Below are 27,451 nucleotides of genomic sequence, written 5' to 3'. Positions count from 1 at the left end.
AGTATCAAAATTTCAGCCGACTCCTTTGCAAAAATTGGCAACTGACCCTACAGTTTATACAGAAACAAACACAACCTAGAATAGTCCAAATGATTTTTTTCTTTCTTTTTTAATATTTTATTTGACAGAAACACAGCAAGAGAGGGAACACAAGTAGGGGAGAGGGAGAAGCAGGCTTCCCGCTGAGCAGGGAGCCCGATGCGGGGCTCGATCCCAGGACCCCGGGATCATGACCTGGGCCGAAGGCAGACGCTTAACGACTGAGCCACCCGGGCGCCCCCCAAATGATTTTTTAAAAAGGCAAACTGGGAGGACTTACTCCTCCTTTTTTCAAAACATCACAGAAAGCTACAGTAATCAAGACAGTGTAGTATGGGCAATAAGGAGAGTGGTTCGGTCAATGGAACAACATTGAGAATCCAAATAAAAACCTTTTACTTATGGTCGGCTGATTTTCAGTCAAGATGTCAAGACAATTTATTGGGGGAAAAAATAATCCTCAACAAATCATGCTGAGATAGTTGGTAATAATGGACATGCAAAAAGATGAATTTGGGCCATTGCTTCACATCAGACACTCAAAAGGTAGCACAGAGCCAAATATATGAAGTAAACTAAAACATTTAAAATCACAAAAGGGGGTGCCTGGGTGGCTCAGTTGGTTAAGCGACCGACTCTCGGTTTCGGGGAAGGAGGGGAGCGGCTGGATGATGGACACTGGGGAGGGTATGTGTTGTGGTGAGCGCTGTGAATTGTGTTAAGACTGATGAATCACAGACCTGTACCCCTGAAACAAATAATACATTACATGTTAATATTTTAAAAAATAAAGTAGTATGCCTTAATAACATAACCTCAGAAAATAAAAACTGACAAAATAGACAGAAAAATACACCGTGGTGGGAGAATTAATATACTTAAGTAACTGATAGATGAAAGTCAATTAGAACATATAATCTAGTAGCATAATAAACAAATTTGTCTTAATGAAAGTATTTTTTAATTAACCCAAACACTTCTGAATATACATTCCTTTTAAGCACACCTATACCTGTTCAAAAGTTGACTATCACTAGGTCATATCAACAAATTTCAAAGAACTTAAATCATACGAATGGTGTTCTCTGACCCCAGTGCAATTTAAGCTAAAACTGAATACCAAATACATGCACAGAAAATTCCTTATGTTTGGAAATTAAGAAATACTCTTCTGAGAAAAAAATCAGAATGGAAATGAAAGTAATTCAAACTAAATGACTGTTAAAGTACTAAACTCAAAACTTAAAAATTTAGTTCTTTGAAAATACTATTAAAATTGGGGGCGCCTGGGCGCCTGGGTGGCTCAGTTGGTTAAGCGACTGCCTTCGGCTCAGGTCATGATCCTGGAGTCCCGGGATCGAGTCCCGCATCGGGCTCCCTGCTCGGCAGGGAGTCTGCTTCTCCCTCTGACCCTCCTCCCTCTCATGCTCTCTGTCTCTCATTCTCTCTGTCTCAAATAAATAAATAAAATCTTTTAAAAAAATAAATAAATAAATAAAATAAAATTGGGGGCGCCTGAGTGGCTCAGTTAAGTGTCTGCCTTCAGCTCAGGTCATGATCTCAGGGTCCTGGGATCTAGAGCAGGGAGCCTGCTTCTCCCTCTCCCTCTGCCCCTCCCCCTGACTCGTGCACACATGCCCTCTCTTTCAAATAAATATATAAAATCTATTAAAAATGCTATTAAAATTAATTTTTAAAAGCATCTGGTGAAAATATTCAAGAAAAAAGTGAAAGTGACTTTTTACCTTTGAAATAAGGAACATCAGAAATGATAAAGGGTTAACACTACAGATCTTAAAAACATTAAAAAAGATAAAATAGGCGCCTGGGTGGCGCAGTAGTTGAATATCCGACCCTTGATTTTGGCTCCGGTCATGAGCTCAGGGTCATGAGATCAACCTGCCCCCACCCCAGGTGGGCTACACACTGAGTGGGAGTCTGCTTGAGATTCTCTCTCTCCCTCTGCCCCTCCCCCACTTATGCACACCCACCCTCTTAAAAAAAAAAGATTAAATGGGCATATTATGAACAATTTGATGGAAATAACTGAACTTGAACATGAAAGAGACAAATTCCTAGAATGATAGAACTTATCGAAAGTGGCTCAAGATAGAACTATTACAGAATTCATAGTCGAAAACTTTCTTATAAAGAATGCCAGGCCCTTATGACTTCATCAGTAAATTCTACCAAACACTTAAAGAAGAAATAATGCCAATCTCATACAAACTCTAGGGGAAAACTGAAAAAGGAAAGATACTTCCCAACTTGTTTTTTGAGGCCAATTATGTTGATGTTGTTTTAACATCATGACAAAATGATGTTTAACAATGACAAAAACATTACATAAAAAGGGAATTATAGGCCAATCTCATTCATAAACACAGATACAAAAATCCCAAACAAATCAGATCCATCCAACATTTTAATAGAAGATAAATGAGTCAAGGTTTATTCCAGGAATACAAGATAAGATTATATGCAAAAATCAAACTATGTAGGGGCGCCTGGGTGGCTCAGTCGTTAAGCATCTGCCTTCGGCTCAGGTCATGATCCCAGGGTCCTGGGATGGAGCCCCGCATCAGGCTCCCTGCTCAGCTGGGAGTCTGCTTCTCCCTCTCCCACTCCCCCTGTGTTCCATCTCTCGCTCTTGCTGTCTCTCTTTCAAATAAATAAATAAAAATATTATTTTAAAAAAAAATCAAACTATGTAAGAATACACTTATCTTGATGAGCACTGAGAAATTTACAGAACTGCTGAATCATTGTATTGTACATGTGAAACTAATATAACACCTATGTACATGTGAAATATAACACCTATGTTAACAATACTCCAATAAAAAAGGAAAAAACTATAATTTATCCCATTAGCAAAACAAAGGAAGAATAAAAATTATCACCTTCATTCAGAGAAAGTTTTCTTCAATTCCAAATCCATTCGTGAACAGAACTCTTAGGGGCACCTGGGTGGCTCAGTCGGTTGGGCGTCTGCCTTTGGTTCTGGTCATGATCGTGGGGTCCTGGGATCGAGCCCCACATCGGGCTCCCTGCTCAGCGGGGGGTCTGCTTCTCTGACCATCCTCCCTCTCATGCTCTCTCTCTCTCAATAAATAAATAAAAATCTTAAAAAAAAAAAAAGAAGAAGAAGAAGAAAACTTCCCACAAGACAACAGAGAGTACCGACAAAAATTCTTCAGTCCACGTCAGGGGCGCCTGGTGGCTCAGTCCTTAAGTGTCTGCCTTTGGCTCAGGTCATGATCCCAGGGTCCTAGGATCCAGCCCTGCATCGGGCTCCCTGCTCCGCGGGAAGCCTGCTTCTCCCTCTCCCACTCCCCCCTCCTTGTGTTCCCTCTCTCACTGTCTGTCAAATAAATAAAATCTTCAAAAAAAAAAAAAATTCGGGGCGCCTGGGTGGCTCAGTCGGTTAAGCGACTGCCTTCGGCTCAGGTCGTGATCCTGGAGTCCCGGGATCGAGTCCCGCATCGGGCTCCCTGCTCGGCGGGGCGTCTGCTTCTCCCTCTGACCCTCTTCCCTCTAGTACTCTCTGTCTCTCATTCTCTCTCTCAAATAAATAAATAAAATCTTTAAAAAAAAAAAAAAAAATTCTTCAGTCCACATGAGGAAGTGAAGGGTTACAGCTTCCCCTTGAGATGGGGAGGGTGGGGGGGGGGCGGGGAACAAGACATTTGATTCCACACCATTCTTCCTAGTCAATACACTGAGATGAGGAAAACAAAATGTTATATATAAGATTTGGAAAGGGATAAATACAATCATCATTATTTGTGGATATGATGGTGTAGAAATCCGAGAGTCTACAGATAAATTATTAAAATTACTAAGTGAGCACAGCAGTGTTGCTGGATATGTCAGTATACACATCAGCTGCATTTCTCCGTAACAACAGAAAATAAAATTTTAATTTTTTTTTTTTTAAGATTTTATTTATTTATTTGAGAGAGAGAGAATGAGAGACAGAGAGCACGAGAGGGAAGAGGGCAGAGGGGGAAGCAGACCCCCCGCCGAGCAGGGAGCCCGATGTGGGACTCGATCCCCGGACTCCAGGATCATGACCTGAGCCGAAGGCAGTCGCTTAACCAACTGAGCCACCCAGGCACCCCCAGAAAATAAAATTTTAAAGATTTCATTTACAATAGCAACAGAAATAGATAAAACATAAATGTAACAAGGTATGTATATGATGTTTACAAATAAATCTATAAAATATTATTGGAGAAAACTTAAAAGGCCTCAATCAATGGTAGAATATAAACTAGAAAAGTGAGGGCGCCTGGGTGGCTCAGTCGTTAAGCGTCTGCCTTCGGCTCAGGTCATGATCCCAGGGTCCTGGGATCAAGTCCCACATCGGGCTCCCTGCTCAGCGGGAAGCCTGCTTCTCCCTCTCCCACTCCCCCTGCTTGTGTTCCTGTTCTCGCTGTTTCTCTCTGTCATATAAATAAATAAAATCTTAAAAAAAAAAAACTAGAAAAGTGACTACCGTAAAGATGTCAATTCTCCCCAAAACGATCTACAGAGATGCAAGGCTATCCCAGTCAAAACACCTAGAGATTTTTAAATTTTTCTGTGCAACTTGACAAACTAATTCTAAATATTATATGTGGCCATAAAAAAGCCCAGAATAGACAAGACTTACTCTCACCTTTTACACTATTTTGAAAACTGTCAAACCTACAGGAATGCAGAGAGCTGTACAAAAGAATCCCATATAACCTTCACCTAGATTCAACTGTTAACCTTTTGTCACACTAGTTCTATCTTTCTACATATTTATTTCCTTTGTGTCATCCTTTGAAAGTAAATTGTAGACACGTCTTTTATCACGTTTCTCCTAGGAATAAGATCTTCTACATACCCAGGATATCATTAACCAACCAAAGAAACCCATCATGGACATAATGTACTCTAATATGTGCTCTATTTTTTCTTTTTTCTTTTAATGTGCTCTAATTTTAAATTTCTCCAGTTATCCCAGTGGCTGCCCCACCCCACCCCCGCTCCAATCCAGGTTCCAATCAAAGTTCACATATTACATTTACGCTGAACTCTCTCTTTAGTGTCCTCTTAGCTTCAGTAGACCCTCTGGTTTTTCTGTTATTTGACATTTTTGAAAATGCCAGGCCCGTTATTTTACAGACTGTCCACATTCTGGATTTGTCTCATTGTTCCCTTCAGATACAGGTTAAATGCTTTTGGCAAACACGATACACAGCTGATGCTTTCTATCTACCACACTTGATTGACATCACTGCAGTTTGTTTCACTCTGGTGATGCTAAATTTGATCACTTGGTTAATTCTGGCATCCATCATTGTAAAAGGAGCTTTCTCAATGTAATGAACAAGTAGAGTGTTACTTTGAAATCCTGAAACCATCCCGTTTTCCCATAAATTATCACCCAAAGGTTTTAACATCCATTGATGATCCTCATCTGAATAAACTGTTAAACTGATGGCTGCAATCTACATTCTATCCTTCCTTCTACATTTATTAGCTGCTGTTCTGTCACCCCTAACACCCTCCCCTTTTTTAGTCTCCTTGGGGACTCTAAGACACTTTTTAAATATCCTGTGAAATTGGAACAGACAGGAGCAAGAGCCCAGAACATAACATAAACAGCATTAGTAATATTTGAAAAGGTCCATAAATGTGACTACATTTAAAAAGACAAAATAACAAACTTCTATTCTCCTAAAAAACTCCCTTTAAGGAAACGAAGAGGCAACCAGAGTGACAGGACAGTATTTTCAACACATAAAACTGACAAAGGGTTTGTATCCCCAATAAAGTACTTACTCCTACAAATCAGCGAGACAACCCAAAAGAACATGGCCAAGAGAGTTGAACGTGCAGTTCACAAAAAAGGGATATCCAAATGGCTCATAAACGTATGAAAAAGAGTTCTCAACCTCGTAATTAACACCAGTGATTAGGACTACAATTTTTAAAGATTATGGAGCACGAACTCAAACTGCCCTACGCTGCTGGTTTACACTGGTAATGAGTTTGAGAAGACAGTTAGTGCTATTTACGAAGTCCGAGCACAGCCTTCTGACCGCACGCGTCCGCTCCAGACGCAGCCCCCGCCGAGGCGAGCGCGGCTGCTCCGGGGGCCCCGCGTCCGCCCCGAGCCCTCACCCCGCCGAGCCGAGCGCGGCTGCTCCGGGAGCCCCGCGTCCGCCCCGGGCCCTCACCCCGCCGAGCCGAGCGCGGCTGCTCCGGGGGCCCCGCGTCCGCCCCGGGCCCTCACCCCGCCGAGCCGAGCGCGGCTGCTCCGGGGGCCCCGCGTCCGCCCCGGGCCCTCACCCCGCCGAGCCGAGCGCGGGCGCCGGAGCACAGGAAGGCTCAGCGCAGCGCCCGCCGGCCGCACGCTGGAGCGACCCCGGTCCCGGAGTCAGCGGAGCCCTCGTCTGCGGAGTCCCCGCACAACGAGGCCACGGAAGGGGCTGCAAGTACACGCAGGGGTGGGGAAAGAGTTTCTCCGACAACGTCGACAAAGGACCGCGTAGGGCGCCTCATTCCCGTAAGGTGACACGGAGCCAGGAGAGTCCTCACGGTCGGAAGCCAGGAGGGCTGGGACCGGCGCGGGAAGAGGGGCGCCTAGTCTCCGGGCCAGGGGTGTGTGTGTCTCCTGAGGCGCCGTCGGCCAAGCGGCAGCGGCCCCTGAGGAGAGACCGCGGCCTCGACGGGAACCGGCTGCGCAGAGCCACCCGCGTGAACCGACCGCCGGGCCAGGCGAGGGCCCCCTGCAAGCCCCGCTACTTCCGGCCGCGCCGGACCCCGCCCCCCAGCGAGCGCGTCCCACGCAGGCCGCGCGGGGTGTGGGCGGGGCCTCCGACGCCTGACGAATCGCTTATCTGATGGGAAAGGATGTGTCGGTGCACCAATAGAGCACGGGGAACGAGGTCCCGCCCACAAAGCTACGAACCAATCGGCTCCGAGCGGAGGAGTTGGCCGGTCGCGGCTGCGCGACCCGGCGGAGTCGAGCGGCATGGCGGGCGGGGCACGGGAGGTGCTCACGCTGCAGTTAGGCCACTTCGCGGGTTTCGTGGGAGCGCACTGGTGGAACCAGCAGGTGAGGCCTCCGGTCGGCTGCCCCCGAGGGGCCGCTGCTACCGGCCCGACCCTGCGGTCCCCGCTGAGGCCGGGCCTTCCTCCGTGTCACCCCAGGATGCTGCGCTGTGCGCCACGACCGATGCCAGGGAGCCGCCGGGGGAGCTGTGTCCCGACGTCCTGTACCGGGCCGGCCGGACGGCGCACGGCCAGGAGACCTACACGCCCAGGCTCATTCTCATGGATCTGAAGGGTGAGGCGGTGGCCGGGGTCAGCCAGCGCCCAGGCGTCCCCCGGGCGTGCGGTGCTCGCGTCCGCCCCAGGCTGCAGGACCAGCGAGGAGCAGCCGCGGGCACCGCTGGCCACGGGAGGGCACCGCCTTATTCCGTTCACGACCCGACTCTGGAACGGGCTCCTCGTTCCTGGGGACGGCGAGGTGGTGAATCGTGGCCCCCTCGAAGGGCCCCACAGCTCATGGCTGAGCTGGGAATGGAAGGATGGTGCCCAGATTGTCCTAGACAAGGGCTTTTTCCAACTCCTGAATATTCAAGAAAGCTTGGAAGAGCCAAGGGCTGGAGGGAGGGTGGCAGCAGGCTGTCGGGAGACCCCAAGAAGATTAGCTGAAGGCGGGGAGGGGCTAGGCTTTGACCTGACAGCACCTGTTCTCTTTTGTACAGGTAGTCTGAGCTCCCTAAAACAAGAAGGTGGCCTCTACGGAGACAGACAGCTAGATGCAGCGATAGCATGGTATCTGCGGTCCTCAGAGGAGGGGGGATGTGCACAGGAAGCCTGAGAATCACTGAAACCGTCCCTGTCATCAACCAATCGGTCTTCTTTCAGGCAGGGAAAGCTCACCACGCACAAGGAGGAACTCTATCCCCCAAATCCTTATCTCCAGGATCTTCTGAGTGCAGAGGTGAGGGCCTCTGCTCTAAGCTTTTAAACCCAGCGCTATAACTAGATTGCCCCCATTGGGACACAGGAAAAAAAAAAAAAAAAAGGATTTTGATCATTTAAAATAGCTTGGAGCAGCATTTTAGGAAAAAGCACTTTTTCTTAAAGAAATGTGACTACATGAATGAAAGTAGGGTGTGGCCAGCAAAATCAGGGAGAATAAATTAACTTTTCCTTCTGGACTGGCTGGAGCTAAATGCAGATGTTTCTCATCCCTCCCAGGGAGTGCTGAGTAGTGATGGTATCTGGAGGGTCAAACCCATCCCCAATGGCAAAGGTGAGACTTTCACCAGGTACTACGGGATGGGGAACCGGGCAGAACTGGAACACAAAGAAATGTGCCTTTCCTTTGCTTTTCCTTCAGGTCCCCCACCACTCCCTGCTGCTATAGCCCCCAAACCACTTATCCCCACAGAGAGCAGTATCAGAGTCTGGTCAGATTTCCTGCGCGTCCATCTCCATCCCCGGAGCATCTGTATGATTCAGAAGTACAACCATGATGGGTATGGGGGCCGCAGAGGCTGTGAAGCAAGGACCTGGGTCCCCACCGATGTTGAATAAGGCTCTGGAGGCCATCTTCCCTGCCCTCCCTGAACACAGGATCTTGGTGGGGGGGGGCGGTAGGGGAGGGATGAATGGCGGGATTCCTGCAAGTCAGGACTGTGTTCATGCATGGCAGGGAAGCAGGCCGCCTAGAGGCTTTTGGCCAAGGCGAGAGTGTCCTGAAGGAGCCCAGGTACCTGGAAGAGCTGGAGGATAGACTGCATTTCTACATGGAGGAATGTGACTACCTGCAGGTAGCCGGAGGGCGTGGGGGGCACGGGCAGAAGCCTTGTCTCGTCCTGTCTGTCATTATTCGCCTCCTTCCAGGGTTTCCAGATCCTGTGTGACCTGCACAATGGCTTCTCTGGGGTAGGCGCGAAGGCCACAGAGTTGCTACAGGACGAGTATTCAGGGCGGGGAATAATAACCTGGGGCCTGCTCCCTGGTCCCTACAGTCTTGGGGTGAGTAGAACCTGGGGAAAAGGCAGTCCCAGGGGCAGGGAGGGAAAAATGAGGGGATGACAGCCCAGGGAGAAAGGTGCTTAAAACCAATTACCCTTTTTTTCCCCAGGAGCCCCAGAAAAACATCTATCGTCTGCTGAACACAGCTTTTGGCCTGGTGCACATGTCTGCTCACAGCTCTCTGGTCTGCCCCTTGTCCTTGGGCGGGAGCCTGGGACTGCGACCTGAGCCTCCGGTCACCTTCCCTCACCTACATTATGACGTAAGGCTCAAGCTCTTGTTCACATGGCAGGTAGAGCAGCGCCCTCCCACCACCATCCTGACCCACCATCGCACCTCTGCTACCAGCTCTCTTCGCGAAGCCTCTGCTTGAACTCAGCCGCGATACAGCACACTGTCCTCTGCTTGTCCAGCCTTGGGCCAAGCACAACCCTGCTTTGTCCCAAAGCACCCGGACCTCTCTGCCATTAGGAATCTTTTCTGCCTTCACGCTCTGCCCTCCAGACCGAAACGCTAAGGGCCCTTGTCGATACCCTCTTTACAGGCCACTCTACCCTTCCACTGTGCTGCCATCCTGGCGACAGCCCTGGACACAGTCACTGTTCCCTACCGCCTACGTTCCTCACCGGTTTCCATGGTTCATCTGGCTGATATGCTGAACTCCTCTGGGAAAAAGGTGTGGAGCTTTGTGAAGGGTCGGGTCAGCGCTGAGAAAAAGCTCAGTTACGTGATCTCTCCCTTACCTTTAGGTGGTGACGGCAGCAGCAACCATCCCTTTCCCCTTGGTCCCAGGCCAGTCCCTTCCTGATGCCCTGGTGCAGCTTGGAGGAGCCACGGCGTGGACTCCACTGTCTGCATGTGGGGATCCTTCTGGAACACGCTTTGCCCAGTCAGTGGTGCTGAGGGGTCTAGACAAAGCATGCCACACCAGGTGAGGACGGGTGGTTCTTAGGAGCCCTTGTCAGACTTCTCACATCCTTTTCTCCGTAACAATTCTGGGCATCCGCAGAGCACTGCCTCTTCCTCCCTTTGCCCCACGTTAAAAGAGAGAGAGAGACCCTCCGCACCCCGCTTCAGCTGATGGCCTGAGAACCCAAGACTTCCCAGCTCCATATCCACACTGCCGCAGACTAAAGGTGGTTTTGGCTTTATTCCGGCAGCCGGCTTGCCCCAGGGACACGTCTGCCTTCACCGCTCCATGCGTGCGACACTGGGGAAGACGTCTTGGCCCAGTATCTGCAGCAGCAGCAGCCTGGAGTCAGGAGGTCAGTGGGAGGCCGGCTCTCCCCGCCCACGCCCGACTTTGCTCACCTTCTTCTCGCTCAGCTGTTGCTCTTACCCCCCAGCTCCACCCACCTGCTGCTGGCGCCCTGCAAGGTGGTTCCTCCGTACCCCTGCCTCTTCTCCCCAAGCCTCAGCCGGCACGGTTTGCTTCTGGATGGCCCGCCATTGGGGGCAGGTACGTGGGTGGCGAAGGGACATGAGAGCTCGCACTGTATGTGTGACCAGAGGGAGGCACGGAAGTCCACAGGTAAACGTCCCTTTATTCACTGAGGCCACTGCAGCCACTGAGGGGAGTGGCCTCCTCTGGGGAACTGGTCCACCAAGGGGGCAGCGCTCAGGATTCACGGGGTTCACGCCCCTGCCAGGTCTGCCACAGACCCAGACTTCCCTGTCAGCAGCAGAGCCCAGGGCAGGCTCCCCTTTCTGTCCCCCCACAGCTGTGGAGAGCATTCCAGTGCTTGGGGCCCTCTGCTCCTCTTCCACCTCGGGCCGGGCCCTGGGAGACTTGGCTAGAGAGCTCGGCAAACTGGACGTGCGGCGCTGGGCCAGCTTCATGGACGCCGGGGTGGAGCAGGGGGACGTGGAGGAGGCGCTGCAGGAGCTGGGCAGCCTGGCCCAGTGCTACCAGGGTGGCGATGGCCTCGCGGACTAAGGTGTTCCGAGCAAAGGAAAGCGCTGCTTTACAATAAACACCGTGGGTGCAGGACTCCGTGTTCTGGGACTGCCTACACCAGCACGGAATGTGCTGCATTTAGAAATGCCGCGATCAGGTCTCAATAAATACGCGCCGTGGGACCAAGGGGAACAAAGGAGCTGAGCCCCTCCCCCCCCCAGGGCCGAGCACACGTAGCTTCCCAAGACCTTGAGCGACGCCTGCGCGGGCACGGCTGTCCAGCCCCCGGTCTGCCTCTGTCCTTGTCCTCACAGCCCCTGCGGCTCTGTGTCCTGAGCTCAGGGGCACCCCTGCACAGTACAAGCGCCCTCCCTCGGGGGGCCGGCGGGGGCCGGTGGTGCAGACGACAGGCGTGCGTGCCCAGTCACCCGTCCATCTCCTCCTCAGACAGAAGGTCCCCGCGGTCTGACAGCTGGTCTGTGTTGCTCGTACTGGTGGCGTCCTCCTCCTCCTCGGAGCTGGCCTCGCAGGCCGTGTGGAAGAGCTGCACGAGTTCTCGGAAACGGTGGGAAACCTAGGGCGAGAAGGTGCAGTTCCCACATACACTAAGCACGCACGCTGACGGGAACAATCTCGTCTGCGCCACACAGTAAGGTGTTGAGGGCTGCGCCCTCCACAGATAAGGGAACTCAAGAGGCTTCAGGTTTGGCCCTAAAAACAAACCAGAACGGAATCTCTGGGATTCTACCTCAAAATCCAGTGCCCTTTCTCTTCTAGAACCACTGCCATGTGCCCTGATGAGTCAAGCCCCTCCTCTGGGCCCTTGGGGCTTGTCTCTTGGTTGGCCACCCCGTCCCTTCCTCGGTTTCCCTGGGGCTTGACGTTCTAGCAGGGCTGAAGCCACTTACCTCGGCGGGGGTCTTATTTCCCAGCTGCTGGGAGATGCTGCTGAACGTCTGTGGCTGTGCTCCTCGCTCCTGGCACATGGTGAGAATCACGCGGTCAGCTTCCCTGGAAACCACGTATCACGATTAGTCCCAGATTAGGAACGTGGATGTGTTCCACGAATTTCACACACACACGTCCTCCACCCCTACCTACCTTGTCCACAGGACCACCTTCTCCCCAGTGGAGCTGACCTTGCTGTTGTTGGCACAGACTGTCGCTTCTGTGGCCTTTGGGTGTGGCTCTCCCGCTGGACCCTTGCCCTGGCTTCCACTGTCCTTAGCCAGACCTGCCCTAGGGGCTTTGGAAGAAGTCTCTGAGGTGTCAATTCCTGATGAAGGAGATTCACGGACAGGGGACATCCTGTTTCCTGTCTTCACTGCAGCTCTGCCTGCCAGCAACCAACTCTCTGGAGTATCTGATCTCTCAGACACCTGTCTTCTCCCCACGTCTCTGGTCCTTGAGGAAACGGGACTCAGGAAGGAAGCAGGGGGCTCAACAGTTCCAGGCCATTTCTCTGTTTCCGAAGCCTCCCAGGCAGGCATGGAAGCCTCTGGCTCACCCACTGCCTTCTGGTCCTCCCTCTCCTTCCGAAGTCTGGGGGATGCCTGAGGGCAGGAGAGGACCTCCTGCCCAGCCTGGCTTCTCCTCCCAGTGCAGAGCATGGCCCCAGTACTGGAGGGAAGGTGAGGGGTCTCCGGCGAGCAGGGCCGTGGGTCATCCAGGACGAGCTGGTCTGTAAGAGTCACTTCCTGAGGGGAGAGCACAGTGCTCCCCACTGCCAATCCTGCTTAGGAGAAAAGTAAAGATCTGAGGGTACAGACAGGGTCAAGATGCACCTAGAACCCCGAGTTACCGCAGGGCCATGCAGGTTGATTACTGTTGACAGAGCCCCAACCTCAAAGACTGAGGCGAGGGTGGGGCCTGAAGTCGCTTATACGGTGATACGGGTTTCTGCCACGGCCCAGAGTGACCGAGTCTTCGGGGTGCAGATCACGGGGGTCAGGAGGGCAGGGGGAGAGAGTGCGCATCATGCAGGTGGTAGCACTCCCAATTCTGCCAGGGGGCAGAGGCCACAGCAAAGCTAAGGCCGGACAGAGGATCTGTTACTTGAGTAATCTAATGGGCAGCGCGTTGGCTCGAAGACGTTCTTGCTTGAAGCACGTTAGAATGAGGTGGGAACAGGGACAGAGGCGGGGCTCACCGGGAAGAGGCGTCCCTCCGCTTCCAACACTCCTGCCAGGCTGGTCCTGGGCTGCCTCCGTGCTCTCTCGCTCCTCGGGGGCCTCCTCCTCCTGCAGGTCCTTGCCCTGCCCGGCTTCCTTAGCACCGGGCCCAGGGCTGGCCTCCCGGTGGGGACTGCTGCCCGCCAACTCCTGGGGCTCCTTGCTCTTGTAGGACTTGCTGTCACAGACCTGTAGGGAACAGCCTTCTTGGTCAAGCGTGTCCTCACACGGCCTCTGTTTTAGGGGCCTGAGCACGGGAAGCAGCCCGGCCACAATGTTCAGCAGGTCAACTGACAGTTTTAAAGTCCGCTTCTCCCACTCCTCGAACCAAGGACTCTCTTTTTGCTGCCAACCAACCCTACCCTAGAGAACTGGCATTACTTTTAGGGTCTGTGTATTTCATAAGAAAGAAAAAAAAAAGAAATCTGAGAAATATTTGAAGTGGTTCATTTTGTTCCAATTTCAAAAGCCTTCCTTACCCACAGGATTATCTTTAAAAAGCAGAATCCGTCACATACTTGTCCAGGATTCTGTTTGGCCGGCGCACACACACTCACTGCGTGACGGGGATAGCAGCCGGCCCAGCGCCGGGAGGCAGCCCCGGGGCCCGGCCCCTGTGCCCGCCCCCCGCCCCCCGCCCCCCGCCCCCGCTCACCCTGCTGCCACAGCGGCCGCAGCTTCTTCTCTTGCTCTTCTTCAGCCTGGAGTCAGGGCCTCCTTCATGGCAGCAGCAGGCACAGTCCTTGGCTCCGTCTGGCCACTCCGCCTCCTAGGAGACACTGGGCTTGGTTAGCGGCCGGCTAGCGTGCGCGGTGCCCAGAGAGCACACGGGCTGCAGGCCACCCGAGCAAGCCGCCCCGACCAGCACCCAGCATGCTTGGCGGCACTGCAGCTCTTCCCGTGGCCTGGGGAGACTCAACCACGGCCCGCCGGCGTTCCCTGCCACGATCCTGCCGCGACCCGGAGGACTGACCTAGCCCAGCTGCCTGGACGTTTCAATACTGAAGTCAGATACAACTGGAGGCAAAGTCCTGGGATGACCGACCACCTTGGCTCCCGCGTCCCTGTACCCGGGGCTCTGCCCCCTCCGCCGACCCCTTTGGGGCGCGGGGCTTGCTTTGTGCACGGGGAGGCCCTCTCAGGGACACTCTCTGTTCAGGGACCCCAGGTGCCAGGACCGTTACTACCCCCACGGACGACGACGAGGCTGACACAGATTCAGTAAGTTGCCCTAGGTCATCCCGCTGCTAAGAAGCAGTTTTGCCGAAGGAAGAAGAAAAGAGGAAAACGGACTCCTCCTGGGCGAGCAGCGGAGGGCCGTGGGTCTGAGCAGACTCCAGACCGCCGGGGTCCGCACCCCAGCACTGCCACGTAGGAGACACGAGGCCCCGGCCCCGGCCTCGCACTGCACGTCCCTCTCCTCTTCGGTCAAATGCAAACAAGAGCCATCTGTTCGTGGCCCTGCCGTGGAGGGAAGTGAGGGAATGATCCGGGTACAACACCTCCGAGAGGTACACACCTATTGTCACACAGCTGACTATCAGCTGCTACCGATATTGCTAAGTGGGGATGCTCGGTTCTACCTCTTCACGCTAACAGAAAGGAAGGAATCAAGACCCAAGGGCAAGAGAAACCACTCCAAGCCAGAGAGCCGAGGGGGAAACATCGTTGTAATGGGGCAGCTGTGCGGGAGCCTCCTCGGCAGCTCCCCCTGCCCCCCGGTGGGCTCTGCAGCCTGACCCGACTGCCTGGGGCCCCAGAGGCCACGCACCGCACCAGCCAGAGAAACGCAGAAAACTCAAGGCCTGGTTTATGGCAAGCGGGTGACGCCCTACAACCTGGGGTACCTTGTCATGATTTTGGACCCCAATCTCTTTTCTTCTTTTGCTCTTGGAGGCCGTGGGTATCTTGGGAGGCTCCTCTTCCTCCTCCACATCGGGCAGTGCCACTTCTTCAAAGCCGTCAAACTGGGGAGGAGCAGGGGCCCCTCAGCGCAGACCCTGGGCAGGCACCCCTCCGACGCGTGGCCGTCCCCCTTCCCAAGCCCACTGCAGCCTCGGGGCCGGTACCTCGTACTCCTTCTCCTCGGTCCAGTTGATCTCTTCAAAGTCCCCCATCCGGCTGGCTGCTGGGCGCAGGTGATCAAAGAAGACTGAGAACTCGTCCTGCAGGTGGTCATGGCCCTTCAGAAGCTGCCACATCTGCGTCTTGAGCTGGGGAGAGTGGTCGGGGGAAGGATGAAGTGTCCAGGGCCTCTCCAGGCTGCCGTCCCAAACCAGTCCCATTCGCCCCCAAGGTCTACCCTCCTAGTCTCCTGAGGGACAGCCGGAAGCCTCTCCTGGACCGCTAAGACTTCTTCAGCGACCCCTCCCTGCTCGCGTGCCTACACTGGAGGGGAATTAATAATATGTTTGATCCCTGATGACCACACTCTGCACCCTGGCCTCCTGATTTCCAGCCCCAGCAGCAACCCGAGCACAGCGAGGAGACAAGTCCCCCCCAGGCCCCATCACCTCCTTCCCTGAACTTCCCTTCCAGGCACTAATGGCAACCCTGAGCCTTTGAGTTCAGTCAGGCTCTGGTTTCAGGGGACAAGCACCCCCTGTTCCAGGGGTTTATGCTTCAAGAAAGCCGAAAAAAGTCCTCGCCTTCTTCATCCCCTCCGGAAGTCCAAGGTACCCCAGAAGCAAGAGAACGGGCACAGATGCCAGCAGGACAGGAAAGAGCACCTCCGTGATCTCCTGGGGCAGGCAGTCCGCACAGCTCTGGAGGACCTTGATGATCTTCTGGTGGTGCGAGGGGTTCTCTGCAAAGCAAATCTCCAGCTGCCGAAGAAACTTGCGGCTCTTCTCAAACGCCTGCTGTTCCTCAAACTACCCCAGTGGAAAGAAAGTAAGAGTGTCACGTGCACAGCGAGCGCGGACCGGAGGGCGCTACGCCCACGAACAAGAGCGTTGGGCTGGGAAGCGGGGGCGACGGGGAGCCCGTTTACAGCCGCCAGACGGTACCTCAGACCCTGGCATCTATGCACCTTGGGCTGCAAAGGCGACCAACCCAAGACTCCTAGGACGGGACGGCAAGCGTCCGGAGATGTGCGAATGTCAAGCTGCTGGCTGTCTCACGGGCTGTGACATCAGACGCCGCAGCTCGTCACCGTCTACAGAGCGCTCGCACCCATGCTGCTCCCCACACGGGGAGAGAGCACGTGCAGGTGTGCGCCCCCCCCCCCCCGGGACCACGGGACTGCCTCAAGCCGACCAGAAGAGCGCACTCCACCCTTCATTCCCGTGTCTCCCCCTCCCGAGCTCGTGAGACATCCCTCGCGTGTAGACCCTTACTGGCCAATGTTTTGAATGTCACCTTCTGCAGTGGCCATCCCCGAGCACCGTGTGCAAAATAGAATTGCAAGGCCCCGCCCCCGCCCATGCCCCCTGCAGCTCTCTAGCCCCCGTTATATACGTTTTACTGTTCATGTGTACTGTGTGATCCTTATGTACATTCACTATATATATTTTACTGTTTATCACCTGACTTTCCCCAAGAGAATGGACGCTCCATGAGAACAAGGACATCGTTCTTTTGTAATTACTATATTCCTAGGACCGGGAACCCTGCCTGACTATGCACTAGACACACATAGTAAGTATCTGCTGGAACGGACACCTGTTTTACAACAGGGAGGAGCAAAGGGTGCGTGATTCACCCACGGTCTTCACTGGCGACTGAGGGTACAACCCCTCATTGCACTTACAAAGAAAATGGGAGAAGAGGGGTTGGGAAGACCACCCCTTGAAACAAGGGGGCGCTGATCACCCGGGGCCAAGGCAGGGCCTGTCTGACCGGGAGTCGCCGAGAGACGAGGATGGTGTTAACCAGTTCTACTCAGGTCCCCTGTCCCCGGACCCAGCAGCGCCCCAGGTGTGGCGTTCACGCGTCCACTCACTAATCCGCAGGCCAGAGCCTGCTCGGGCAGCAGAAAGGCAGCGAAATCCTTCAGCAGCTGAGGCCAGTCCTGGAGCAGAACCTGCAGGCTTCTGTAGAGATCCACAGCTGTCTGCCTCTGAGTGCTGGACTCGAACTCATAGATGACCTGCAGGAAGTCCTCATACTTGCCAGGGATGTGCTGCAGCGCCTCTCGTACCTACGCGGGAAGACGTTCCGCCGTCAGGACAGGAAAGAGCCGTACGGATCGAGGAGGAGGAGTCCCCACACCGAGCCCCAGAACCACCCTGCGGAGGCTACCCCTCCCACAGCTCCTGAGATCTGCTCACGGAAGACACGGAGCAGTGGGTCAGGCACCACCGCCCCTCCCCTGCTGGCCGGCCTCTGACACGCCTTCGTTCTCCAGGGGCCAGAGCCCTCCCTACCAAACCAAGCGAGCGTGTCTCCAGCCCACGGCCCTAGCCTCTCCCTCCTGATCTCAGCCCCGCACTGAGACAGACAAGGAGTGCTCTGCACACGCAGTTCCGCGTGGTACCGCGGGCCGACAGCGCGTACGTCAGGAACGCCGTCAACTGTCAGCAGACCAGAAGGCGTGGCCGTCACTGCTGGCAGGCTGAACCGCCGGGGGGATAAAGGAACCAGACGGCTGCATGCCAAGGGCAGCTGCCAGGCACAGTGGGGTCAGCTCTCCGAAGACCAGGGCACTTCCCGGAGTCCACTCTCTGGCCAGTGCACCAACGGTCTTTCTTCTCTTGCCGAGGGCTCGGGAAAGGCCCGCTTTAGCCAACCCAGCGAAGTCACCCCTCTCACTGATGATGGTGGCGCCACCTTTCCCCGCTTTCTGAACAACAGAGGGGTGATGCTCAGGGATTCACAACAAGCCGTGGACGAGGAAGCCTGGGTCCTGTCTCTCTCAGATCTGAGGGCAATTCCAGGAGAGAGCAAAGGCAGAGGCACACGAGGCGGCCGTGTGGCCTGAAAATCAGACTGTTTTCAACACCGGTCCCTGGAAGGAGAAGTGGCCGCATTTGGGGGGACGGGCAGTAGCGGGAAGCAGTCCCTGCCTACCCTGGTCAGGTAAGCCTGAGCAAAGGCCAAATCCTTCTGCTCCCTGAGGGGGTCCCGCTCGAGAATGTCCTCGTCATACAGCAGCAGCAGCTTGGACATGTCCTTGCTGGCCCGGGCCCGGCTTCCCCGCTTGCTGCGAGCTCGCTGACTGCCCCGGCCCTTCCCAGCAGCTCGGCCACTCTCTCCTGGGAAAACACGCGAGAAAGATGGTTGTCGGGCCCCACAACCCCACTCCTCCCTTTGGCCACACGCACCCAGCCCACCCAAATCCCGCTGGCTGTCCGGGACGGCCTCGGGAGAAGCTGGCGGGAACGTGGCAGGAAGGCACGATGGCGTGGCAGGGCAGCCCCCGCAGCGATGGCACAGTGCCACCCCCGGGATGAGGGAGGGCCCTCAGCTGCGGAACGCAGCCAGCAGGAGTCCTGAGCGGGGGCACGGGCTCACGGTGGGCTCTCACGCACTGGTCTTGGGGAGGAACCGCAAACAAACGTAGCTCTTAGCTGCACGCGTGACAGACGGATTGAGAACCAGCGTTAAAAGCTTGTGTGAACCTAACACAAACCTAGCGGCCGGTAGGAGTCACATCTGAAATGTCTGAGCACGCTTCTCCGCAAAGGCTCCAGGCAAGCATGTCTGGGGGAGGGCAGCGTGCGGGGGGGCGGCCCAGAGGACGTCCGCTTCGATCTCACACCTGGTTTTCGGACCAGCCGTTCGGCACAGCACTTAGAGAGGAGGCCGGCTGAGACCCGCCCTGCACACCAGGCTCACCACTCACCCGGCGGGGCGCTGCCAGCCTCCGCTTCCGGAGCAGTCCTGGGCGACGCGGAGGTGGCCGGCGGCTTCTCAGCAGGGTCTCCAATAGCTTCGTCTGTCATTTCGTCCTCCTTCTGCAGGCTCTCCATTCCTTCTGCCTCTTCTTCCTCCTCTTCTTCAGGCTCAGAGTTCTCTTCCTGGGAGTTCTCCTCCTCGGACTCGCCCTCCTGGCCCGCACGCCTCTCAGAGGCCAGCCAGGTCAGTTTCTCCATTGTTTCCTGCAAAGCCCCCGAGAGCGTCCGCAGGGCTGGCGCCGGCTCCCCACAGGCCACCAGTGCAGGGAGAGCTGGGCTGCCAGCCCAGCAGCAGGTGGGGGAAGAGGCGTTTGGAAAGGTCGCTTTCTACCGGGAAGACAGTTTTCCTTTGCTGGGATCCACACTTAACGATCTACATGTTTAGGCATTTAAATTGCGCACAGGTGATTCAATCTAACATTTCAGTGACTGAGTCACACACAACACCCAACTAAAAGTTCACCTCTTCCTCCCCTCTCACCTCAACCCCCCGCCCCCAAAACTGTCCCACACGGTATTCAAAAGTCAAATAAAAATGACAGGAGGAGGGCGCCTGGGTGGATCGGTTGGTTGAGCGACCGCCTTCAGCTCAGGTCATGATCCTGGAGTCCCGGGGTCGAGTCCCACATCGGGCTCCCAGCTCGGCAGGGAGTCTGCTTCTCCCTCTGACCCCTCCCCCTTCTCATGCTGTCTCTCTCAAATAAATAAAATCTTTAAAAAAAAAATGACAGGAGGACTAAGTGCAGCAAGCAAGCAGGTGGCCTGTCAACAAATCAAGCAAATTACTGAGGCCACAGAACACCTGAGAATATTCCTCAGCTCTCACCTGGAGCTCTGGGACCGAGAGCACAGACTCCTCAGAGGCTGAGGACATCTCATCCTCCTCATCTTGGGTCAGGTCGTCAAAGTCCTCCTCTTCCTCCTCCTCTGGCCCGTCCTTCTCGCCCCCAGCTTCCGGCCCAGCTGGGGTCCCCAGCGCCTGGCCGACGGCGCTCGCCAGGTCCTCAGACTTGCCTGGGGGGCTGCTGCGCACTTCAGGGTCGGCGCAGGAAGAAGCCATCTTGGGAGATCCTCTGCTCACATCTCCGGAGTCTCCCTCATCCCGAGGTTCCCGAGAAGCTGACGAGGTTCTAGCTGGCTCACTTCTGTCGTCCTCCTGCTGGAAGGCTGGCTGTCTCCTGAGCTCACTAGGACCACTCGGCTCCTCACCTGGGAAGCCAGCATCCAATCCCACAGAACGTTCCTCTCTGCTGTCCTCACAGGTGTCCTGCCCTGGGGACCCACTGGAGTCATCCTCCCCGGGGTCCTGAGGTTCCATCTTGACCATTTCCTGCAAGTCCCCTGGAGGCAGTGGCTCCAGAGCCTGCCTCCCATCCTCGGCCTTCACCAGAGTCCAGCCACAGGCACTGTGCTCTGGCTGCTCTTCCTGGCACACATGATCTGCTGCTGGGGGCCCTGGGCTGTGCTCCTCTTTGGGGAAGACAGGAGCACAGAGAGGAGATAGTTCCTGGGGTTCTAATTTGGGTTCTAGGCCTTGAAAGGCATTTTTCCCTTCAACCAAAGGACAACCAACGTCCACATTCACTTGGGCCTTATCTTCAGGGGTGGAGGGAACAGGAAGACTCACAGAGTTGCTGGAAACAATCAGGGGTGGGAGAGAGGAGGCCACGAGGGGCTGGTTCAATGGGCAGGGGAAGGAAGTGGGGTTAACCAAGAGGGTGGTGATGGGGATGGTCTGAGGAGTCTGGGCCACGGCTGCGTTGACGGGCTGGATCACGTTGCAGCCACTGCCAAGGCTGACGACCTTCACCGTGGTGGCGGGCACGGTGAAGATAACCGGGACCGGGTGGAGGAGGGAGGCTGGCTCCAGACACAGAGAGGCCTTGGCCCCCTTTCTCTTGGAGGCTCTTGGCTTTGCACACGGCTTTCGAAACTTAGAAGGGGCAAGTGAGGGCAGCATTACCTTGGGCACAGGGGCAGAGGAGAGCAGGGTCTGGGGCTCAGGGGGCGTGGGAGGCAGCGCTGCCGGAGACTCCACACTCTCCCCCGCCGTGACCCCCAGTGGAGGGACACCGGGCACCGTCTGTACGACAGTGGCTGGCTGGATCACGTGAGGAATCCGGACCACCATTTTGCTCGGAGGGGCTTCGGACAGAGTTGACCTAGCTGGTGTTTTCCCAGAGGTGGAGCTGGGCTGGAGAGAGGGGCTCGGTCTGATTAGCAGGGGCTTCAGGACTGATGGCCGCTTCTGTCTCCAGGCCTTCCTGGAAAAACAGTTGGCCACTGGCTTCAGTTTCAGGACTACACCCTTGGGCAACAGCAGTGGGTACAGAGTTTCACTCCCCAATTCCGAGCTGCCTTTTCCCAGGCCTGGCTCTGAACTGCCCTCAGCAGGTCCAGTCACACTTCCTACCCCTCTGGCACCGTCCGCTATACGCCACAGTTCCTCCTGGATGGAAGGCAGACTGGCCTAGAGAACAAGAACACACTGATCCAGCACACGTCAGAACCTGGAGAAAAGAACGGGGCTTCCGAGATTTTAGGGGCCTTTCCAGGACAGTCTCAAAAAATCTTTTCAAGGAATTTTCTTGAAGGATATCCAATTTCTAAAGACTACACCCTAATTACATGCTCTAGAAACGCCGTATCATTTTACCCACTATTTTTCAGAGGTGGCAGAGTCACGTGGGGGAAAGGGGAAGCAGCAGGAGAGGAGGGGGGAAGAAGGAAGATCCACTGAGCCCGTCCCTGAGCTACAGCTCCACCAGGAGTGTAAAGTTACCCCTGGCGTCTCTGCCAGGGCTTGGTGTCCTTCTGCCTCCGACACACTTCGAGGAGGAAAGCTGTACCTTTAACCAGAATGGAAGCCGGTGCTCTTCCCTCTCGACAGGTGGCTTCCACTGATGGGGCTGGATCTCTTCACAGCATTTCACCAAGACGGGCAACTGTTTGGTCTTCTTATAAAACTGAGAGTGAAGAAATGACACACGAGTTACATTCTCTCCAGAAACTCTGCCCTCTGTCAGGCTGGGGAGCAAAGTGTGCGGCAGTTTGAGACGCCGCCCCCCCCCCCAGTACACACATGACCATAACCAGCACATGCTACATGCTCTGCATTTCAAATTACACTAAGCTCTCAATCCTAATGACAATTCTGCAACACTCATGATCATCAGACAGAGAGAAGTTTAGGTCACAGAGAAAAGGAAGAGAAGATCGGAGCCTGTCCTTCAGATCTGCTCCTTCACACAGCACCTTAACCCTCAGCCGCGACCCACCGAAGCTTCCTACTAAGGAAGTAATGGTGCAAAGGACATCAGAGGGGAAGGGAAAGAATAGACTGAGGCAGTTTTAAGAGTAAATAAACAGAAATCAGGGGCGCCTGGGTGGCTCAGTCGTTAAGCATCTGCCTTCAGCTCAGGTCATGATCTCAGGGTCCTGGGATCGAGCCCCGCCTCGGGCTCCCTGCTCCGCGGGAGGCCTACTTCTCCCTCTCCCACTCCCCCTGCTTGTGTTCCCTCTCTCGCTGTGTCTCTGTCAAAAAAATAAATAAAATCTTTAAAAAAAAAAAAAAAGTCCCAGGCTTAGAACTTGGACCATAGGGCTCAATTCCTAGCTTCATCACTTAATAGCATGATGATCTTGGAAAAGTTACTCAACTTCTCTTAGTCTCAGTTTTGTCATTTGTAAAACAGAGATAATAAGAGAACCTACTCCATGGGGCTGTTGTGGTGGTTAAAGAAGATGCGTTAGAAGAAGCTTAAGAATGCAGCATTTAGGGGCGCCTGAGTGGCTCAGTTGTTAAGCATCTGCCTTCGGCTCAGGTCATGATCCCGGGGTCCTGGGATTGAGCCCCACATCGGGCTCCCTGCTCCAAGGGAATCCTGCTTCTCCCTCTCCCACTCCCCCTGCTTGTGTTGCTGCTCTCGCTATCTCTCTCTCTCTCTGTCAAATAAATAAATAAAATCTTAAAAAAAAAAACTTTTCATTTTAAATAATTAGATTCATAAGCAGTTGCAAAAATAAGACAGAAAGGTCTTATGTAGCCTTCCCCCAGTTTCTCCCAAAGGTAAGACCTTATGTCGCACGGTGACATTGGTCACACACACAAACCAGGATGCGGCCTCCGGTCCCGTCCACGCAGCGTGAACACCGGGAATACGGCCAGTTTCTCACCTGTTTCTCAAGCACTCTTCCCCAGAATGCCATGAGGATGTGCTCCACTAAAAGAAGGAAGTAAAATCAAGAAAAATGTGGGTTCGGGGACCAGGAGGATGCACAGAGGAAAGAAGCAAAACCAACCCATGATGATGGGGGAAGGAAAATCCCAAGAAGCCGTTCGTGTAGCGAGCGGAGAGAGCAACACGTTTAGAGGGAACACATAAGCGGAGTTGGGGAGAGGCTTCCTCAGGAAGCTGAAAACGACCAGAGATTCCTAGCACTGAAGTAAACTCCAGTGTTGAACAGGTAACACACACCTCCGAGACCAAGCCCCACCGGCTCCGCCAAATGCAATTACCAACTCCACAAAAACATGTCGGCAGGAAAGCAAAGCAATCACGCTACACCACAGCTCAGCTGGCAGGGACACGTACCAAGCAATTATACGCTTACAATGTGAGCCCTGAATCTAACCAACACCGTGGTCTAGTGGGAGAACCGGGGGACAGAGACGCCTGTGATGATGGCAGGGCTGTGGGAGGCCCAAGTCTTTGTCACCCATGTTGCACTTTACTAAATAAGGCTTCAACCCAAAGCATCAAGTGGTGGCAACGACAAGCAAGCCACCCAGATAGAGACGTAGACACACCACCCTCAAAAACCTCTATACACAATATGTATACACAAGGTTATACCCACACGGAAAAGGAAAGGAGAAGGATACAGTGGAGTGTTGTCTACCCTTCAAGAAGGCTAGCGGGAAAGAGACAGAAAGCGGCTCGAGGGAAATGTGAAGTTGAGAAATTTTTTAAGAGTTGGAACAATTTGGGGGCGCCTGGGTGGTTTAGTCGGTTGATCATCTGCCTTCCGCTCAGGCCATGATCCCGGAGTCCCGGGATCGAACCCTGAGTCGGTCTCCCTGCTCAGCGGGGAGTCTGCTTTTCCCTCGCCCCGCCCCACCCAGCTCATGCTCTCTCCCTCTCTCAAATAAATAATCTTAAAAAAAAAAAAAAAGTTGGAGTAATTTTATTTTTAGGAGAAATACCCGTAACAGAGGAAGAAGATGATACTCCAGAGAAGAACAAGAGTCAATGTCCCTGGAAAAGCCAGAGGGGGACTGACCCAGCTCTGGTGGTAGGAACCAGGGCCCTCTGCTGTGAGGCTGAGCCCGAGCGAGACCCCGGGGAGTTCACAGGAAGCACTTACTTTGATGATGTTATCAGGCGCTCTGTTCATGTTGAGATTCTTGATCCTCACTGTCAGTTGGTGGGCGGTCTTGCAGGTGAGGAGGTACTTGCTGATCAGCAGCTTAGGAAACTTGGTCCCTTCAAAGTGCTTTAGCCCTAAAGCCAACAAACTGAGAAAGGAGCCATGACCTAAATCTCGCCTTACTCTGTTCTGCAGAACGCCCTCTCCCCAGAGCAGCCCACAGGGTACACCCCACCTCATTCTTGTGCAAGCCAATGGCTGCCCCGCAGAGATCTGCAGGTGTTTACTCATGGCAAGTAGGTACAATGACGGAGACGCAACCCGGGGTTCCCAGTCAAGTGGGAAGAAGAAAAATGGGCATGAATCACTAAAAAATGTCAGATCGTGACGTGCTTCACACTAATAGTACAAACGAAATTCAAAGGAAGGAGAATGGGGCTAAATATGAAATGAATAATGGGCACGGTGTGAGACGTATTAAATCAGGACCAATACTGCCTCCCGACATAAGCCAGATGATTGCGGTTACCTATCTACCGCAATTCACTGATGGCAGTGGGCCAATACCATCAAGAGCCACAAAAATGTTCTTTACTTTACCAAATAATCTCACGCTTGAGAATTTACCCAAAGGGATAAACTCAAAAGACTTCCAAAAGCTCTATATGCAAAGATCCTTGCCGAAGCCCCACTAACAGCAAAACAGGAGAGGAGAAAAAATGAGACAGTGGCCCGTAAAAGGGCTGTCCCAGGGCCCATGGAAGATCACCTGCGTAGACAGCACACAGAACCTACAGGAAGGCATGTGCTCCAGCACAGAGCACAGAAAAACAACTTCAAGATGTTAGGTCAAAAAAGGCAAAACAAAATTATACTTAAATTGCCAATAATTATATGAAAAATCATTGGGGACGCCTCGCTGGCTCAGTCAGTAGACCATCTGATTCTCGATCTTGGGGCCGTGAGTTCGAGCCCCATGTTGGGCGCAGAGGTTACTTAAAAAAAAAAAAATCATTGTCATGGGGTGGTTAGGATGATGGATAAAAATTTTTTTCCTTTGAAAAACTGTCTCTAAAAGTACTATGAGATTGGTTTTTACAATAAATAAAAAAGAGAAAACAAGTTAAAATGTTTCCAAAGAGTGCACATTGTTCCCCAAGAGGAGCAGTGTCCGGGCTCGAGCAAACCCGCGCAGAGCTGCGCCCAGCACCCGGCTCGGCTTCCGGCCCTCCGCGTCCGAGCCGGCGACCGCGCGCCTGCCTGCCCCCAGCTCCTCAAGAGAAGAACCAGGCCTTCTCCCCGGCGCCCTCGGGGCCTCTGCTGCCCCGCGGCAAACCCTTACTTGTCCTCGGCCTTGGTGAAGAAAATCTTATCCTGGGGGTTCTTCGCCTTCAGAGAACACACTGGAAGTAGCTCCGGGTACATGAAAACCTTGCTTGTGGCCAGGATCCAAGCCACTTGTTTTGGCAAACAGGGAAATTCGTCCGCTGTGAGGAAACAATTCTGTGGTAAATGAAATCCCAGGACAAAAGCTTCTGAATGCAAGCCTGCATTTAGCTAGAGCTGCCCCTACCTGGGGGTGTCCCCACCTCCCCTCCCGCAGAAGTTCCCAGCATCCTCGGTGCTACTAAACGCAGACACGCTCACTGTCCCCTCCGCGGCACAGACACTTGTAACGGGGCGAGCCACCCGGGGCACACAGCGCACACCCAAATGCTGCCGTCGCCTCCCCCCACCCCCGAAGGCCTTGCAAGGGAGGGACCTTTCTTCCAGGATAAGATGCCAACTCCTTTCATCTCCCTCACCAATCTGGTATTCCAGATTTTATCTGATTTGATTCTTACTTAACTTCCAGCAAGTCCTCCCAGATTCCTCCTGGGGTTGGGAACAAGGCAATTCAGTCTCACTCATTTCTGCCTTGCTGCCTAAGCCTCTCGTTCCAGGCACGTCTGCCTTTCTAGACATGGAAAGCACCACTATATCCATAGTTCCCCTTCCAAAAATGGTATTTTTGTATCCCCAGAAGAAAAACACGGGACACTGTATGTGTAATCTACGACCAGGCCATGATGTTAGGTTTTCATTACCATCAGAGAGCTAAGAAAGTCATTTGAGATCAGTGTCGATAACATAATGCACCTGAATTCAACTATAATTCAATCTAATGCTAAGAGGGATTTCAAACCACAACTCATCTGCTAAACCATGAAACTAATCAGGAGCAATTACTCAGTTTAAGGGAATAGCAAATGTGTTCTCAAAAATTACTAAAAAATGCATGGCAGAAAGCAAACCTGCACAAGCCTTTAAAATACTGAACATGGCAAGTGTACATCTCTAATTTGTACCTAACTCCCAAATCAACATTTCATTCAAAATGGAGATACCACTGCAATCATGAAGGGAAATAAAAGTATCTTAACGAAGCAGAGAATAAAAACCTGACCACGAACCAACTTCAACCACTGGCCTTTCATCTTCCCCAGACCCCAATGACCTTGTTCCCGCTGCTTCCCGCCCTCACATCTGCCGAGGACCACAACCCAGCCCTGCCCCCCGCTCCGTCCTGTCCATCGCCCAGCCCTCACAGAAGCCCAAACACTATCATGACCTCCTGGAACGTAGATAGTGGGTACCAAGGATGACATTATAGATGTCCCCTGTCCTGTCTCCTGGGAAGGGAGGTTCAAGAGAACTCAAGGCAAGCAAAAAGCAGAAGTGGACATGGGTCCCCTACCAGTCTTCTTGACAGTTTTGCGAGGACTCCAGTCGATGCTGACGTGCGTGTTGAAGTCTTCAACGAGCTGCATTGCCCCCAGCAGGTTGCAGGGCTGGAACAAGGTCTGAAAGCCGGGAATGGACTGGTGGAGCGCAACAGAGCTCTGAGCGAAGGTGCCCAGCTCTTTCTGGGGAGACAGGGCACAAAGGAGACCTCAGCCCCAGAAACTTAATACCAGTAGCCCTCACTAGCCTCCGAGGGAAAATCTGTCCTTCCTGCTAGAGGACTGAAACAGATAAAAATCATCATAAAGTCCTCCATAATTAACATGACTCCATTAAGACTACTCTTTTGCTGAGTCCTCAGATACTCAAAGATTGTGTTT

The 27,451-nt window shown here is 53.6% G+C and overlaps 3 protein-coding genes and 1 long non-coding RNA gene across 15 annotated transcripts in view; 2 read left to right on the top strand and 2 right to left on the bottom strand.

Annotated features, from left to right (window-relative positions):
• Nucleotides 1-1,149, top strand: part of DAP3 (death associated protein 3) — a 26,742-nt gene extending 25,593 nt beyond the window's left edge. Inside the window, exon 7 of the mRNA XM_081823228.1 lies at nucleotides 1,135-1,149. Coding sequence (XP_081679354.1) covers nucleotides 1,135-1,149 — 15 coding nt within the window. The remainder of the gene's footprint in view (nucleotides 1-1,134) is intronic.
• A 1,174-nt stretch (nucleotides 1,150-2,323) lies between these two features.
• On the bottom strand, nucleotides 2,324-3,738 carry LOC145722399 (uncharacterized). Its single transcript, XR_014146688.1, has 2 exons — nucleotides 2,943-3,738; nucleotides 2,324-2,700 (listed from the first exon to the last, which is right to left on the bottom strand). It is a non-coding gene; the product is annotated as an uncharacterized LOC145722399 (long non-coding RNA).
• Nucleotides 3,739-6,984: 3,246 nt separating this feature from the next.
• On the top strand, nucleotides 6,985-13,573 carry MSTO1 (misato mitochondrial distribution and morphology regulator 1). 7 transcript variants are annotated; one of them, XR_014146686.1, is made up of 15 exons: nucleotides 6,985-7,135; nucleotides 7,231-7,366; nucleotides 7,791-7,860; nucleotides 7,954-8,029; nucleotides 8,290-8,344; nucleotides 8,432-8,570; nucleotides 8,747-8,864; nucleotides 8,938-9,072; nucleotides 9,182-9,334; nucleotides 9,617-9,748; nucleotides 9,822-10,003; nucleotides 10,233-10,337; nucleotides 10,419-10,531; nucleotides 11,747-11,956; nucleotides 13,384-13,573. XR_014146686.1 is itself a non-coding variant. In XM_081825472.1 (14 exons), exons 1-14 carry the CDS (start codon nucleotides 7,052-7,054, stop codon nucleotides 13,389-13,391), a joined length of 1,506 nt encoding a protein of 501 aa, XP_081681598.1. In that variant the 5' UTR covers nucleotides 6,985-7,051; the 3' UTR covers nucleotides 13,392-13,573. The 7 variants fall into 7 exon arrangements, 5 of the variants coding, with proteins under 5 accessions (XP_081681598.1, XP_030887517.2, XP_030887520.2 ...); XR_014146685.1 differs by having other exon boundaries at nucleotides 11,747-12,600; XM_081825472.1 differs by lacking the exon at nucleotides 11,747-11,956.
• The window catches only part of GON4L (gon-4 like), a 68,065-nt gene continuing 51,210 nt past the window's right edge, over nucleotides 10,597-27,451 (bottom strand). For 4 of the 6 annotated variants that reach the window (XM_081825454.1, XM_081825452.1, XM_081825455.1 and 1 more), the window contains 16 exons: nucleotides 27,085-27,253; nucleotides 25,690-25,834; nucleotides 24,345-24,495; nucleotides 21,827-21,943; nucleotides 19,804-21,447; nucleotides 18,926-19,181; nucleotides 18,151-18,335; nucleotides 17,084-17,281; nucleotides 15,870-16,013; nucleotides 15,210-15,353; nucleotides 14,988-15,107; nucleotides 13,796-13,909; nucleotides 13,119-13,329; nucleotides 12,071-12,704; nucleotides 11,878-11,980; nucleotides 10,597-11,543 (listed from right to left, as the gene is read on the bottom strand). In XM_081825454.1, coding sequence (XP_081681580.1) covers nucleotides 11,394-11,543; nucleotides 11,878-11,980; nucleotides 12,071-12,704; nucleotides 13,119-13,329; nucleotides 13,796-13,909; nucleotides 14,988-15,107; nucleotides 15,210-15,353; nucleotides 15,870-16,013; nucleotides 17,084-17,281; nucleotides 18,151-18,335; nucleotides 18,926-19,181; nucleotides 19,804-21,447; nucleotides 21,827-21,943; nucleotides 24,345-24,495; nucleotides 25,690-25,834; nucleotides 27,085-27,253 — 4,485 coding nt within the window. In that variant the 3' untranslated portion in view covers nucleotides 10,597-11,393. Of the gene's footprint in view, nucleotides 11,544-11,877; nucleotides 11,981-12,070; nucleotides 12,705-13,118; nucleotides 13,330-13,795; nucleotides 13,910-14,987; nucleotides 15,108-15,209; nucleotides 15,354-15,869; nucleotides 16,014-17,083; nucleotides 17,282-18,150; nucleotides 18,336-18,925; nucleotides 19,351-19,803; nucleotides 21,448-21,826; nucleotides 21,944-24,344; nucleotides 24,496-25,689; nucleotides 25,835-27,084; nucleotides 27,254-27,451 lie in introns of those variants that run through there. The other 2 variants (XM_081825453.1, XR_014146683.1) reach the window with 2 other exon arrangements.

Source organism: Leptonychotes weddellii, chromosome 6 (genome assembly GCF_054177405.1).
Source record: "Leptonychotes weddellii isolate Sample4059 chromosome 6, ASM5417740v2, whole genome shotgun sequence".
Taxonomy (NCBI): Eukaryota; Metazoa; Chordata; class Mammalia; order Carnivora; family Phocidae; genus Leptonychotes; species Leptonychotes weddellii.
Note: the sequence above shows the minus strand (reverse complement) of the source record. Positions and strands in the feature narration are given on the sequence as shown.

Excerpts from the sequence above, each read along its gene's own strand:
- MSTO1 (XM_006736743.3), top strand. The coding sequence starts at position 7,052 with ATGGCGGGCGGGGCACGGGAGGTGCTCACGCTGCAGTTAGGCCACTTC. Across the intron at positions 8,345-8,431 it reads ACCCATCCCCAATGGCAAAG|GTCCCCCACCACTCCCTGCT; the intron begins GTGAGACTTTCA and ends CTTTTCCTTCAG. Across the intron at positions 10,532-10,793 it reads TGGCCCGCCATTGGGGGCAG|CTGTGGAGAGCATTCCAGTG; the intron begins GTACGTGGGTGG and ends GTCCCCCCACAG.